At 48.2% G+C, this 14839-nt stretch overlaps 1 protein-coding gene across 29 annotated transcripts in view; it reads right to left on the reverse strand.

The window, feature by feature from the left end:
* LOC115124612 (CLIP-associating protein 2-like) overlaps positions 1-14839 on the reverse strand; it is a 180074-nt gene that overhangs the window by 54062 nt on the left and 111173 nt on the right. For 16 of the 29 annotated variants that reach the window (XM_065020197.1, XM_065020201.1, XM_065020203.1 and 13 more), the window contains 8 exons: positions 14095-14172; positions 13553-13720; positions 12048-12088; positions 11732-11881; positions 10338-10361; positions 8224-8322; positions 7403-7429; positions 649-813 (listed from right to left, as the gene is read on the reverse strand). In XM_065020197.1, the coding sequence (XP_064876269.1) occupies positions 649-813; positions 7403-7429; positions 8224-8322; positions 10338-10361; positions 11732-11881; positions 12048-12088; positions 13553-13720; positions 14095-14172 (752 nt within the window). The remainder of the gene's footprint in view (positions 1-648; positions 814-7402; positions 7430-8223; positions 8323-10337; positions 10362-11731; positions 11882-12047; positions 12089-13552; positions 13721-14094; positions 14173-14839) is intronic. The other 13 variants (XM_065020200.1, XM_065020220.1, XM_065020211.1 and 10 more) reach the window with 5 other exon arrangements.

The following is a 14839-nucleotide window of genomic DNA, read 5'->3' on the forward strand; positions in this document are numbered from 1 at the left end:
GAGAAAGAGGGAGGAAAGGAAGGAGAGGAGAAAGAGGGAGGAAAGGAGGGAGAGGATAAAGATGGAGAGGAGAAAGAGGAGAAAGATGGAGAGGAGAAAGAGGGAGGAAAGGAAGGAGAGGAGAAAGAGGGAGGAAAGGAAGGAGAGGAGAAAGAGGGAGGAAAGGAAGGAGAGGAGAAAGAGGGAGGAAAGGAAGGAGAGGAGAAAGAGGGAGGAAAGGAAGGAGAGGAGAAAGAGAGGAAGGAGAGGAGAAAGACAGAGGGAGTAAAATAGAGTTTAGCATTAAAAGAGTTCCTGCTTTCAAAGTTGTTGGGAGAAACGAATGGACTGATCTGTGACATCATCACAAACCATGCGGCGATAAGGGAAGCATGCGATTGGTGGGGATTGATCAAGTTGTCATGACAACGATAAAAGGTAGGAGGCCAGAGTGAGATGCACGCAGAAACGCAGTGTGAGAGAGAGAGAGATGTCAATCTCTTGGCCTTAGCCAATCAGGCATGAGCAGGAACAAACAGAAGCAGGACAATGGGGGAGGGGATGATTTTATTGGTTTAGAAATAACAAAGATAAAAATCAATACATCCTGTGGAATAAGGAAGAGGCGGCGGCTTGGGGACAGGCTTGGGGTGTGTGAGCTCTACTCACCGACAGACAGGCGTGTAGGGGAGGAGTCTCGTGAGCAGCCCTGGCTGCGGGGGATGCGGCTACGTCTCCCTCCGGCCCCAGCTAGGACCCTCTGGGCTCCAGAACCCAGCGTACTCAGAGCGGTACTGGTCAGGACGCGACCCGGGGAACCACTCCGACTGCCGGCTAGAGAGAGACAGGGAGGGAGAATTACAAACACAGAACACACACTGGTCATGAGACCCTGTTGTCTACGGCAACAACATCCCCGAGCACCATCACCACGTCTGCATCAGATCTGGGTTCAATTTAATACATACGTCAAACACTTAGAAGTACCAGGTGCGCTTGACTTAGCTTGGGAGCTTTTACCTTTTGGAAATATTATTCCCAAGTGTAACTAAAGTCTTTGAAAATATTTGAGTGTATTATTGATCCAGGTCTGGTTAGCAGATCAGAAGGGACTACATGTGTGTAGGAACATGGTGAATGGACTTGGACTCCATGGAACTTTAGCCATTTTGATTCCAGGGTTAGGAGTTGTTTTCAGCCAGACTCAGGAGACCAGCTTTGGCGGCCATCTTGGGATCATCATCATTTCGGTGGGTCGTTTGCTTATTCCCAAATGATGACATGGAGTACAATATATCACGGCCCATAATGCCTTGTGACTGACACAGATCTACACATGCTTGAGTTTTGTGATGTCCTAACTAGAGGTCGACCGATTAAATCGGAATGGCCGATTAATTAGGGCCGATTTCAAATTTTCATAACAATCATTTTGGACGCCAATGTTGTTGTTTTTTTACATCTTTATTTAACCTTTATTTAACGAGGCAAGTCCGTTAAGAACACATTCTTATTTTCAATGACGGCCTAGGAACGGTGGGTTTAACTGCCTTGTTCAGGGGCAGAACGACAGATTTTTACCTTGTCAGCTCGGGGGATTCAATCTTGCAACCTTACAGTTAACTAGTCCAACGCTCTAACCACCTGCCTCTCATTGCACTCCACGAGGAGCCTGCCTGTTACGCAAATGCAGTAAGAAGCCAAAGTAAGTTGCTAGCTAGCATTAAACTTACCTTATAAAAATCAATCAATCATAATCACTAGTTAACTACACATGATTGATGATATTACTAGTTTATCTAGCGTGTCCTGCATTGCATATAATCGATGCGGTGCGTATTGTTGCTCCAATGTGTACCTAACCATGAACATCAATGCCTTTCTTAAAATCAATACACAGAAGTATATATTTTTAAACCTGCATATTTAGCTAAAAGAAATCCAGGTTAGCAGGCAATATTAACCAGGTGAAATTGTGTCACTTCTCTTGCGTTCAATTGCACGCAGAGTCAGCGTATATGCAACCTTTTGGGTCGCTCTTGAGACTTGGAGTAGTTGTTCCCCTTGCCCTGCAAGGGCCGCCGATTTTGTGGAGTGATGGGTAACGCTGCTTCGGGGGTGGCTGTTGTCAATGTGTTCCTGGTTCGAGCCCAGGTAGAAGCGAGGAGAGGGACGGAAGCTATACTGTTACACTGGCAATACTAAAGTGCCTATAAGAACATCCAATAGTCAAAGATTAATGAAATACAAATGGTATAGAGGGAAATAGTCCTATACTTCCTATAATAACTACAACCTAAAACCTCTTACCTGGGAATATTGAAGACTCATGTTAAAAGGAACCACCAGCTTTCATATGTTCTCATGTTCTGAGCAAGGAACTGAAACGTTAGCTTTCTTACATGGCACATATTGCACTTTTACTTTCTTCTCCAACACTTTGTTTTTGCATTATTTAAACCAAATTCAACATGTTTCATTATTTATTTGAGACTAAATTGATTTTATTGATGTATTAGACTTAAGTTAAAATAAGTGTTCATTCAGTGTTGTTGTAATTTGTAATGTAAAAATTATTACAAAATTGGCCGATTAAATCGGTATCGGCTTTTTTTTGGGGTCCCCCAATAATCGGTAACGGCGTTGAAAAATCATAATCGGTCGACCTCTAGTCCTACCTCAAAGACAGACGAGAACAGGTGTGAAAGTCAAATGTATGGAAAGAGCGGGTCATGTGACCCGAGTGAGAAAACCTTTTCACTACACAACTGAAACATATCAAATTAATCTATTTCACCACACACACGCAGAATACACAGACCCTACTAGAATAAACAGACTATACCAGAATACACAAACCAATACTAGAATACACAGACCATACTAGAATACACAGACCATACTAGAATACACAGACCATACTAGAATACACAGACCATACTAGAATACACAGACCATACTAGAATACACAGACCATACTAGAATACACAGACCATACTAGAATACACAGACCATACTAGAATACACAGACCATACTAGAATACACAGATCGGAATGGTCTGTTCTGTCAGAGGATGATGGTCACATCGCATTCTACCTCCCATGCAGAATCACCAATGCATCGCTCCCTCTCTCTGTCTCCCTCCCTCGCTCTTATATCTCCCGCGTCTATCCCCTCAGCTCCCTCCTAACAGGTAGAGACAGGCCCCAGCTCCCTCCTAACAGGCCTCAGCTCCCTGCTAACAGGCCTCAGCTCCCTGCTAACAGGCCTCAGCTCCCTGCTAACAGGCCTCAGCTCCCTGCTAACAGGCCTCAGCTCCCTGCTAACAGGTAGAGACAGGCCCCAGCTGCCTGCTAACAGGCCTCAGCTCCCTGCTAACAGGCCTCAGCTCCCTGCTAACAGGTAGACACAGGCCTCAGCTCCCTCCTAACAGGTAGACACAGGCCTCAGCTCCCTCCTAACAGGTAGACACAGGCCTCAGCTCCCTCCTAACAGGTAGACACAGGCCTCAGCTCCCTCCTAACAGGTAGACACAGGCCTCAGCTCCCACCTAACAGGTAGACACAGGCCCCAGCTCCCTCCTAACAGGTAGACACAGGCCTCAGCTCCCTCCTAACAGGTAGACACAGGCCTCAGCTCCCTCCTAACAGGTAGACACAGGCCTCAGCTCCCTCCTAACAGGTAGACACAGGCCTCAGCTCCCTCCTAACAGGTAGACACAGGCCTCAGCTCCCTCCTAACAGGTAGACACAGGCCTCAGCTCCCTCCTAACAGGTAGACACAGGCCTCAGCTCCCTCCTAACAGGTAGACATAGGCCCCAGCTCCCTCCTAACAGGTAGACATAGGCCACAGCTCCCTGCTAACAGGCCCCAGCTCCCTGCTAACAGGCCCCAGCTCCCTCCTAACAGGTAGAGACAGGCCCCAGCTCCCCGCTAACAGGCCTCAGCTCCCTGCTAACAGGTAGACATAGGCCCCAGCTCCCTCCTAACAGGTAGAGACAGGCCTCAGCTCCCTCCTAACAGGTAGACACAGGCCTCAGCTCCCTCCTAACAGGCCTCAGCTCCCTCCTAACAGGTAGAGACAGGCCCCAGCTCCCTCCTAACAGGTAGAGACAGGCCCCAGCTCCCTCCTAACAGGCCTCAGCTCCCTCCTAACAGGTAGAGACAGGCCCCAGCTCCCTCCTAACAGGCCTCAGCTCCCTCCTAACAGGTAGAGACAGGCCCCAGCTCCCTCCTAACAGGCCCCAGCTCCCTCCTAACAGGCCCCAGCTCCCTCCTAACAGGCCCCAGCTCCCTCCTAACAGGTAGAGACAGGCCCCAGCTCCCTCCTAACAGGCCCCAGCTCCCTCCTAACAGGCCCCAGCTCCCTCCTAACAGGCCTCAGCTCCCTCCTAACAGGCCTCAGCTCCCTCCTAACAGGTAGACACAGGCCTCAGCTCCCTCCTAACAGGTAGACACAGGCCCCAGCTCCCTCCTAACAGGTAGAGACAGGCCCCAGCTCCCTCCTAACAGGCCTCAGCTCCCTCCTAACAGGTAGAGACAGGCCCCAGCTCCCTCCTAACAGGCCTCAGCTCCCTCCTAACAGGTAGAGACAGGCCCCAGCTCCCTCCTAACAGGCCCCAGCTCCCTCCTAACAGGTAGAGACAGGCCCCAGCTCCCTCCTAACAGGCCCCAGCTCCCTCCTAACAGGCCTCAGCTCCCTCCTAACAGGTAGACACAGGCCCCAGCTCCCTCCTAACAGGTAGAGACAGGCCCCAGCTCCCTCCTAACAGGTAGAGACAGGCCCCAGCTCCCTCCTAACAGGCCTCAGCTCCCTCCTAACAGGTAGAGACAGGCCCCAGCTCCCTCCTAACAGGCCTCAGCTCCCTCCTAACAGGTAGAGACAGGCCTCAGCTCTCTCTTAACAGGCCTAGGTTCAGAGAGTAAGGAGTCATAAGAAGGCAGACAGCCATGTTTTAGTTTGAACTAAATGCTTCAGCCAGAGAGGGGTGGAGCTTTAGGTGACCAGCTTGGGTGAGGGGGGAGGAGGGTGAGAACAGATGGAAGGGTGAGAGAGGGGGTGAGGAGGGTGAGAACAAATGAAGGGGGAGAGGGGAGAACAAATGAAGGGGAGAGGGGAGAACAAATAAAGGGGGAGAGGGGGTGAGGGGGAGAACAGGTGAAGGGTGAGAGAGGGGGTGAGGGGGATGAGGGGGAGAACAGATGAAGGGTGAGAGAGGGGTGAGGGGGATGAGGGGAGAACCGATGAAGGGTGAGAGGGGGGTGAGGGGGATGAGGGGGAGAACAGATGAAGGGTGAGAGGGGGGGTGAGGGTAACAGGTAGTAGACGTTAGATTCTTACCACCAACGATGGTAGCAGACTGAGATCCTGCACCAATGAGGAGGAGGAATTGGAAATAGGGGGGAGGAGCCATAAGACCATTGGTTGGGAAGGGAGCAGAGGCGGGGACAGGAAGTTAAACAAGATGGATTACGGGTGTTAGAGCACAAAGCACCATGGGCGTTAGAACACAGAGAGCATCATGGGAGCATTCCGAGCGATCCTAGACGGGAGAATGAGAGCGACAATGAACACGATTCAAACACGTAAATAAATGTATCAATTAAATATTGAATAAACTGAAGGCTGACACACACGGCACCAGCTGTGATGCTCGATGGAGGAACGGTAGAGCATTGCATGATGGGTAGCCGGTGTGTGACGCAGCAGTATCGCTGACGAAGCAAAGCAGCTTCACAATGGAGGAAATAAAAAACACCTTTAAAGTAAAAATGCTCTAAAACACTCTCTCACAAACACACACAGCCAAAACCTGCCCTGCCCCGGCACAGCTCTCGAGCACAAAGATATCTCCCCATCATTCTTCATTTTCTCAATGTTAATCTCTTGTTCCTAGAATCTCTTATTTTGTTCCTGTCAGGGGGAGTCCACACACTGCTTCTTGAGAGTGATGCATCATCTCCTCTACTTACCGAGTGAATGAGTTAGCGCCTCCCGGTGCAGAGTGAGTTCGCTAGCTCGCTCCTCACGGTGCAGAGTGAGTTCGCTAGCACGCACCTCCCGGTGCAGAGTGAGTTCGCTAGCTCGCTCCTCCCGGTGCAGAGTGAGTTCGCTAGCTCGCTCCTCCCGGTGCAGAGTGAGTTAGCTAGCACCTCCCGGTGCAGAGTGAGTTCTAGCACCTCCCGGTGCAGAGTGAGTTCGCTGCTCCTCCCGGTGCAAGTGAGTTCCTCCCGGTGCAAGAGTGAGCTCCGCTAGCTCCTCCCGGTGCAGAGTGAGTTCGCTAGCTCGCTCCTCCCGGTGCAGAGTGAGTTCGCTAGCTCCGCTCCTCCCGGTGCAGCACGCTCCTCCCGGTGCCCGAGTTAGCAGCAGTGCAGAGTGAGTTAGCTAGCACCTCCCGGTGCAGAGTGAGTTCGCTAGCTCGCTCCTCCCGGTGCAGAGTGAGTTCGCTAGCTCGCTCCTCCCGGTGCAGAGTGAGTTCGCTCGCAAGGCAGCTCCGCCCGGTGCAGAGTGAGTTCGCTCGCAAGGCAGCTCCGCCCGGTGCAGAGTGAGTTCGCTCGCAAGGCAGCTCCTCCCGGTGCAGAGTGAGTTCGCTCGCAAGGCAGCTCCTCCCGGTGCAGAGTGAGTTCGCTCGCAAGGCAGCTCCTCCCGGTGCAGAGTGAGTTCGCTAGCAAGGCAGCTCCTCCCGGTGCAGAGTGAGTTCGCTCGCAAGGCAGCTCCTCCCGGTGCAGAGTGAGTTCGCTCGCAAGGCAGCTCCTCCCGGTGCAGAGTGAGTTCGCTCGCAAGGCAGCTCATCCCGGTGCAGTGAGTTCGCTCGCCAGCCAGCTCCTCCCGGTGCAGAGTGAGTTCGCCAGCCAGCTCCTCCCGGTGTAGAGTTAGCTAGCTCCTCCCGGTGCAGAGTTAGCTAGCTCCTCCCGGTGCAGAGTTAGCTAGCTCCTCCCGGTGCAGAGTTAGCCAGCTCCTCCCGGTGCAGAGTTAGCCAGCTCCTCCTGGTGCAGAGTTAGCCAGCTCCTCCTGGTGCAGAGTTAGCCAGCTCCTCCCGGTACAGAGTTAGCCAGCTCCTCCTGGTGCAGAGTTAGCTAGCTCCTCCTGGTGCAGAGTTAGCTAGCTCCTCCTGGTGCAGAGTTAGCCAGCTCCTCCTGGTGCAGAGTTAGCCAGCTCCTCCTGGTGCAGAGTTAGCCAGCTCCTCCTGGTGCAGAGTTAGCCAGCTCCTCCTGGTGCAGAGTTAGCTAGCTCCTCCTGCTGTATTTTGTCATGTTTTGGTATTACTATTGGCAGACCTGGACTCTTCACACCAACAACAAAACACTCAGTGGTGAGACAACAAAGCATGCAGAGAACACACCCCGTCTCACAAAAAACCACAGTGACCACGAGAGCAACATAATGGGTCCGTCTAACCAACACACACACACACACAATACCTGGTGTGCAATCTGATTCGTAGGAACCTAAGAGGTATAAAAAAACAAACATGTGCAGGAGCTTAATGTGACTGAGGGATACCAGCAGCGACTACAGAAAGAGTGTGAATAACTCATCACGCAAACACACGCTCAAATACACTTATACATCCACAGCAGTGGAACATTGTGTGTGTGTGAGGGACGCGGTATTCATTTGAGGCTCAAAAACTGTGTGAACGTGTGTGTGTGTATGTGTGTTTAAGGTGTGTGTGTGTGTATGTATATGTGTTTAAGGTGTGTGTGTGTGTATGTGTTTAAGGTGTGTGTGTGTGTGTGTGTATGTATGTGTTTAAGGTGTGTGTGTGTGTATGTATATGTGTTTAAGGTGTGTGTGTATGTATGTATGTATGTATATGTGTTTAAGGTGTGTGTGTGTGTATGTATATGTGTTTAAGGTGTGTGTGTATGTATGTATGTATGTATATGTGTAAGGTGTGTGTGTGTATGTATGTATATGTGTTTGTGTGTGTGTATGTCTGTATGTCTGTATGTATGTATGTATAAGGTGTGTGTGTGTATATGTGTTTAAGGTGTGTGTGTGTGTGTATATGTCTTTAAGGTGTGTGTGTGTGTGTATATGTCTTTAAGGTGTGTGTGTGTGTGTATATGTCTTTAAGGTGTGTGTGTGTGTATATGTGTTTAAGTGTGTGTGTGTGTGTATATGTGTTTAAGGTGTGTGTGTGTGTGTATATGTGTTTAAGGTGTGTGTGTGTGTGTATATGTGTTTAAGGTGTGTGTGTGTGTATATGTGTTTAAGGTGTGTGTGTGTTTCTCCTTACGTTGTGACTGGGACACCATCTTGGTGCGGCTGCGTCCCCGGGAGTCCACGTGGCTGACACTGGTTGCCGTGGTGAGAGGCTGCTTGGTCCTCAGACGACCTGAGGTCAGAGGTCATACTGTTAGACCGGACACTGACTGGACACACACTCTTCTTCTCACACTTTCTGAATAGAACAGAGCCAACCCACCCTCCACTACTAAGCAATAAGCACTAGTTTAGAGAAGGTTAGAGAAGTACTACTGGAGAATACTAGTCTATATACACTCACATACCTAACTTAGTCTAAACAGTAACTAAGTTTCTAATTTTGTCAGAAAGTCGTTTTCTGTTAGCTAGCTGGCTGGCTCGCTAGCTAACGTTGTGTATGATCTGTGTAATAATATTATTAGCCTAATGTTAGCTAACTAATATTGAACCAACAGTAATTGCAGCTTCTCCCTCAACGTGATCAAGTCCAAGGAGATGATTGTGGACAACAGGAAAAAGAGGTTCCGAGCACGCCCCCATTCTCATCGACGGGGCTGCAGTGGAGCAGGTTGAGAGCTTCAAGTTCCTTAGTTTGTTGGTGATGTGGACACCAACATGGTCCAAGCACACCAAGACAGTCGTGAAGAGGGCACGACAAAACCTATTCCCCCTCAGGAGACTGAAAAGATTTGGCATTGGTCCCAAGACCCTCAACAGGTTCTACAGCTGCAGCATCCTGACGGGTTGCATCACTGCCAAGCTCCCTGCCGTCCTGGACCTATATATACTAGGCAGTGTCAGAGCATCGTTAATGTTATGTAATTTTATTGTGCTACTTTTTACTTTAGTTTATTCAGTAAATATTTTCTCAACTCTATTTCTTGAACTGCATTGTTGGTTAAAAACTTCTTATGGCTTGAATCCTGCTAACGGGATCGATATGACAACAGCCAGTGAAAGTGCAGGGCGCCAAATTCAGTAAGGTTAGCCAGCTAGCTTAAGGTTAGCTAACAAGCTAGAAACTAATGATCTTGTTGGGAGTTTATTTTACTGTAATATTGAATACAAATTAGCTGAAGTGAAGACGTCGTCGGCTATATGATATGGTCATTATTTGAACTGGTTAGCCAGCTAGCGTAAGGTTAGCCAGCTAGCTTAAGGTTAGCCAGCTAGCTTAAGGTTAGCCAGCTAGCTTAAGGTTAGCCAGCTAGCGTAAGGTTAGCCAGCTAGCGTAAGGTTAGCCAGCTAGCGTAAGGTTAGCCAGCTAGCGTAAGGTTAGCCAGCTAGCGTAAGGTTAGCCAGCTAGCGTAAGGTTAGCCAGCTAGCGTAAGGTTAGCCAGCTAGCGTAAGGTTAGCCAGCTAGCGTAAGGTTAGCCAGCTAGCTTAAGGTTAGCCAGCTAGCTTAAGGTTAGCCAGCTAGAAACGAACCAAAACATTGTTTAGAAACTTGCATTTTGTTTCCATGGTTTGCTAGATTGGCATGTACTAAATGAATTTTTAAATGGATAGGTATATTGGTGTTAAAATACACCAGTTATGCCATTTTGCACCACAAGGCTGCTGTAGTTTTTGTGTTTATACTGTTTCATAACGACAATGACAAGTTTGATGTCGTACAAACAACAGAATGTTCATGATGTCACTATCGACAAGTGTCTACAGAAAGACGTAGTATAAAACATAGTATAAACCTTTGGTTGTTTGGTACACAAGCGTACTGGGGATAAGGCTTAAGAGGGTGTGAACCATGCTGAATGAGTAGAGACAAAAAAGAGCTCTCCAGTAGGTGTACCAAAACACTCAAAAGGCATTTTCTCAGAAGTGAGGTTACAAGTTAATCAACTTTGAAAGCAGAATTACTTTCCCATTGTTCCTAAAAATTCAGGGTAGCTCTGTGTCTCTGCTTTCATCTAAAGTTAAATATATATATATATATATAATTTTGGTACAGAAGAACAAACTGAGTCGGTCGGTCACAATTATGGAATATGAGATGTTACAGTACAGAGGAACAGCAGAGGGCGCCATGGTTACAGGGTTAACTCTTTCCTGTCCAGGGCCACTCCCAGGATACACAGGTAGGAGGAATGAAGGGAGGAATTAAAAACATGAAGTGAGCGGGGGGAGTGAAGGAGTTGATCTTACCATCTGTTTTATCTGAGGCATCATCTTTAGTGTGCGAGAGAAAGAGAGAGAGAGATGCAGAGAGAGAGAGATGCAGAGAGAGAGAGAGAGAGATGCAGAGAGAGAGAGAGAGAGATGCAGAGAGAGAGAGAGAGAGATGCAGAGAGAGAGAGAGAGAGAGAGAGATGCAGAGAGAGATGCAGAGAGAGATGCAGAGAGAGATGCAGAGAGAGAGAGAGATGCAGAGAGAGATGCAGAGAGAGATGCAGAGAGAGATGCAGAGAGAGATGCAGAGAGAGATGCAGAGAGAGAGAGATGCAGAGAGAGATGCAGAGAGAGAGAGAGATGCAGAGAGAGATGCAGAGAGAGAGAGATGCAGAGAGAGAGAGAGATGCAGAGAGAGAGAGAGATGCAGAGAGAGATGCAGAGAGAGAGAGAGATGCAGAGAGAGATGCAGAGATGCAGAGAGACATGCAGAGATGCAGAGAGAGATGCAGAGATGCAGAGAGAGATGCAGAGAGAGATGCAGAGAGAGTTGCAGAGAGAGAGAGAGAGATGCAGAGAAAGAGAGATGCAGAGAGAGAGAGAGAGAGAGAGAGATGCAGAGAGAGAGAGAGATGCAGAGAGAGAGAGAGAGAGAGAGAGATGCAGAGAGAGAGAGATGCAGAGAGAGAGAGATGCAGAGAGAGAGAGATGCAGAGAGAGAGAGATGCAGAGAGAGAAAGATGCAGAGAGAGAGATGCAGAGAGAGAGAGATGCAGAGAGAGAGAGATGCAGAGAGAGAGAGATGCAGAGAGAGAGAGATGGAGAGAGAGAGATGCAGAGAGAGAGAGATGCAGAGAGAGAGAAATGCAGAGAGAGAGAGATGCAGAGAGAGAGAGATGCAGAGAGAGAAAGATGCAGAGAGAGAGAGAGATGCAGAGAGAGAGAAAGATGCAGAGAGAGAGAGAGAGATGCAGAGAGAGATGCAGAGAGAGAGAGAGATGCAGAGAGAGAGAAATGCAGAGAGAGAAAGAAAGAGGTATAGTATCTATGTTAGTAACAGAACATAGTCCAACAGTGAATCATGCGGAACAACTAACGTGCCTAACAAATACACACTGACAGCACATATCTACACAAACACAGACAGGCTGCAAGCACACACAGAGCCACACTCAGACAAACATGGGAGACGAGAGAGGCAGGAAGTATATTCAGAAAGATGTTCAGCCCAGGTCCCGAAAGCACTAGGAAATCATTTTAACATACAGCACCATACCTCTGTGTGTGTGTGTGTGTGTGTGTGTGCACGCGCGTACTTGGGTGATTGATTATTTGATAGACCATATCAGTCAGCCGTCTGTCACTCAGACTCATGTCTAAACTGCCTGTCTGATTGGTTGGCTGTCTGGTTTGATTGACAGCTTCCTTACCCAATGAGGAGTAGGAGCCGGGGGTCAGTCTCACTGGCCCCACCTGCCCGATGTGCCGCTGCTTAGCAACCGTTGCCGCATTAACATCTACATCGCTACGGGAACGTTGTAGGGAGCCCGGCGACGCCCCGCCCTTATGACCCGCCGGGACTGGGAGGGGAAGGGAGGATATATATATTTACACACACACACAACAGTGGATTCCCGAAAGTATGTGGAAAAATTAAGGGGTCTGGATACTTTCTGAATGAAACAAATAACGTACACGCCACAAAATCATGTAATCAATACCGGAGAGGTAGTGTGTGTGTCTCACCTCTTCCAGGAGCAGCTGACCATTTAGATGACAGAGGACGACTGGGAAAGAGAGGAGAGAGAGAGAGAGGAGAGAGAGAGAGAGAGAGGAGAGAGAGGAGAGAGAGAGGAGAGAGAGAGAGAGAGAGAGAGAGAGAGAGAGAGAGAGAGAGAGAGAGAGAGGAGGAGAGAGGGGAGAGGAGAGAGCAGAGAGAGAGAGAGAGAGAGAAGAGAGAGAAGAGAGAGAGAGAGAAAGAGAGGAGAGAAAGAGAGGAGAGAAAGAGAGGAGAGAAAGAGAGGAGAGAGAGTAGAGAGATAGTAGAGAGATAGTAGAGAGAGAGTAGAGAGAGAGAAGAGAGTAGAGAGAGTAGAGAGAGAAGAGAAAGAGAGTAGAGAGAGAGTAGAGAGAGTAGAGAGAGAGTAGAGAATAGAGAGAGTAGAGAGAGAGAGTAGAGAATAGAGAGAGAGAGTAGAGAGTAGAGAGAGAGAAGGAAAGAGTAGAGATAGAGAAGGAAAGAGTAGAGAGAGGAGAGAAAGAGAGTAGAGAGTAGAGAGAGGAGAGAAAGAGAGTAGAGAGAGGAGAGAAAGAGAGTAGAGAGTAGAGAGAGGAGAGAAAGAGAGTAGAGAGTAGAGAAAAAGAGTAGAGAGTAGAGAAAGAGAGTAGAGAAAGAGAGTAGAGAGAGAGTAGAGCGTATAGAGAGAGTAGAGAGGAGAGAGTAGAGAGAGGAGAGAAAGAGTAGAGAGTAGAGAGAAAGAGAGTAGAGAGAGAGTAGAGAGTAGAGAGAAAGAGAGTAGAGAGAGAGTAGAGAGAGAGTAGAGTAGAGAGAGTAGAGTAGAGAGAGAGTAGATAAAGAGAGTAGAGAGTAGAGAAAGAGAGTAGAGAGAGAGTAGAGAGAGAGTAGAGAGGAGAGAGTAGAGAGAGGAGAGAAAGAGGAGAGAGTATAGAGAAAGAGAGTAGAGAGAGTAGAGAGAGAGTAGAGAGAGTAGAGTAGAGAGAGTAGAGTAGAGAGAGAGTAGAGAAAGAGAGTAGAGAGTAGAGAGAGAGTAGAGAGAGGAGAGAAAGAGAGTAGAGGAGAGAGAGAGAGTAGAGAGAGAGAGTAGAGAGAGAGTAGAGAGTAGAGACAGGAGAGAAAGAGAGTAGATAGGAGAGAGAAAGTAGAGAGTAGAGAGAGAGTAGAGAGTAGAGAGAGGAGAGAAAGAGAGTAGAGAGTAGAGAGTAGAGAGAGGAGAGAAAGAGAGTAGAGAGAGGAGAGAAAGAGAGTAGAGAGAGAGTAGAGAGTAGAGAGAGAGTAGAGAGAGTAGAGAGAGAGTAGAGAGTAGAGAGAGAGTAGAGAGAGTAGAGAGTAGAGAGAGAGTAGAGAGTAGAGAGAGAGTAGAGAGAGTAGAGAGAGAGTAGAGAGAGTAGAGAGAGAGTAGAGAGTAGAGAGTAGAGAGAAAGAAGGAAAGAGCGAGAGCAGAATATTACTTTCCGGGTACCTCTGAGCCCCTCCTCTCAAAAACATATAGTTAAAGGTCAGGGGTCATTACTTAAGGCTCTCCTGTGATGAGGAAGAGGAGCGGTCGCTCTGAGGAAGAGACGTCACGCTCCCAGAAGTCTTGAGAGACGATTGGAGGCTCTTCTGATAGGACGGTTCTAACGAGTTGAACAGAGAGTCTGCCTCCCCCGGGAAATGGTTCCTAAGACCCCAGTATGCCCTGAGAGAGAGAAATAATGTGTGAGTATGTCTGTAGGAAAATGTGTGTAATGCTGAGTGTGTGTGTGTGTGTGTAATGCTGAGAGTGTGTGTGTGTAATGCTGAGAGTGTGTGTGTGTGTGTGTGTAATGCTGAGTGTGTGTGTGTGTGTGTGTAATGCTGAGTGTGTGTGTGTGTGTGTGTGTGTGTGTGTGTGTAATGCTGAGTGTGTGTGTGTGTAATGCTGAGTGTGTGTGTGTGTAATGCTGAGTGTGTGTGTGTGTAATGCTGAGTGTGTGTGTGTGTAATGCTGAGTGTGTGTGTGTAATGCTGAGTGTGTAATGCTGAGTGTGTAATGCTGAGTGTGTAATGCTGAGTGTGTGTGTGTATTCTTACTTGCGGGCCTCTACCCTGGCTTCTGCGTCGGCATCTGCGATTCCCTTCTTAATGCTGGCGACCATCACCGCTGTATGTCTGAGAGACAGCGAGACAAACTATATCACCATGGTTACTGATCAAAACCTTAGAAAGACCCTGACAAAGATGTCAGAGACAGCGAGACAAACTATTAGACCTGGTTACTGATCAAAACCTTGACAAAGATGTCTGAGAGACAGCGAGACAAACTATTAGACCTGGTTACTGATCACAACCTTGACAAAGATGTCAGAGAGACAGCGAGACAAACTATTAGACCTGGTTACTGATCACAACCTTGACAAAGATGTCTGAGAGACAGCGAGACAAACTATTAGACCTGGTTACTAATCAAAACCTTAGAAAAACAAAATGTAAAAAATATAAAACAATAAAGAGAGTGTCATTTCTCCAAATTTGAACCCCTAATTCAAGGGTTCAAAGACCTCTCTGATGAGAGTAGGCTACCCGTCCTGTTGGGGGAGGACACAGAGAGCTGTGGGTTGGCAGCGCACTACATTACTGCCTGCCATAAGATGAGGGACGGTGTCTGACAGACCAATCAACCTGCACTTGTCCTCTATGCTAATTGTTATTGTTGAATATATGGTTATTGTCGTTAGTGATTGTCCCCCACTGACAATATGTACATCCCCACGTCAAGTAAATAACAGGAGAATAAGATTCTACCAAGATTCCTTTGGATTTTGAACAGTGTGTTGAA

This window comes from Oncorhynchus nerka, linkage group LG7 (assembly GCF_034236695.1).
Source record: "Oncorhynchus nerka isolate Pitt River linkage group LG7, Oner_Uvic_2.0, whole genome shotgun sequence".
In the NCBI taxonomy this organism is placed as follows: domain Eukaryota; kingdom Metazoa; phylum Chordata; class Actinopteri; order Salmoniformes; family Salmonidae; genus Oncorhynchus; species Oncorhynchus nerka.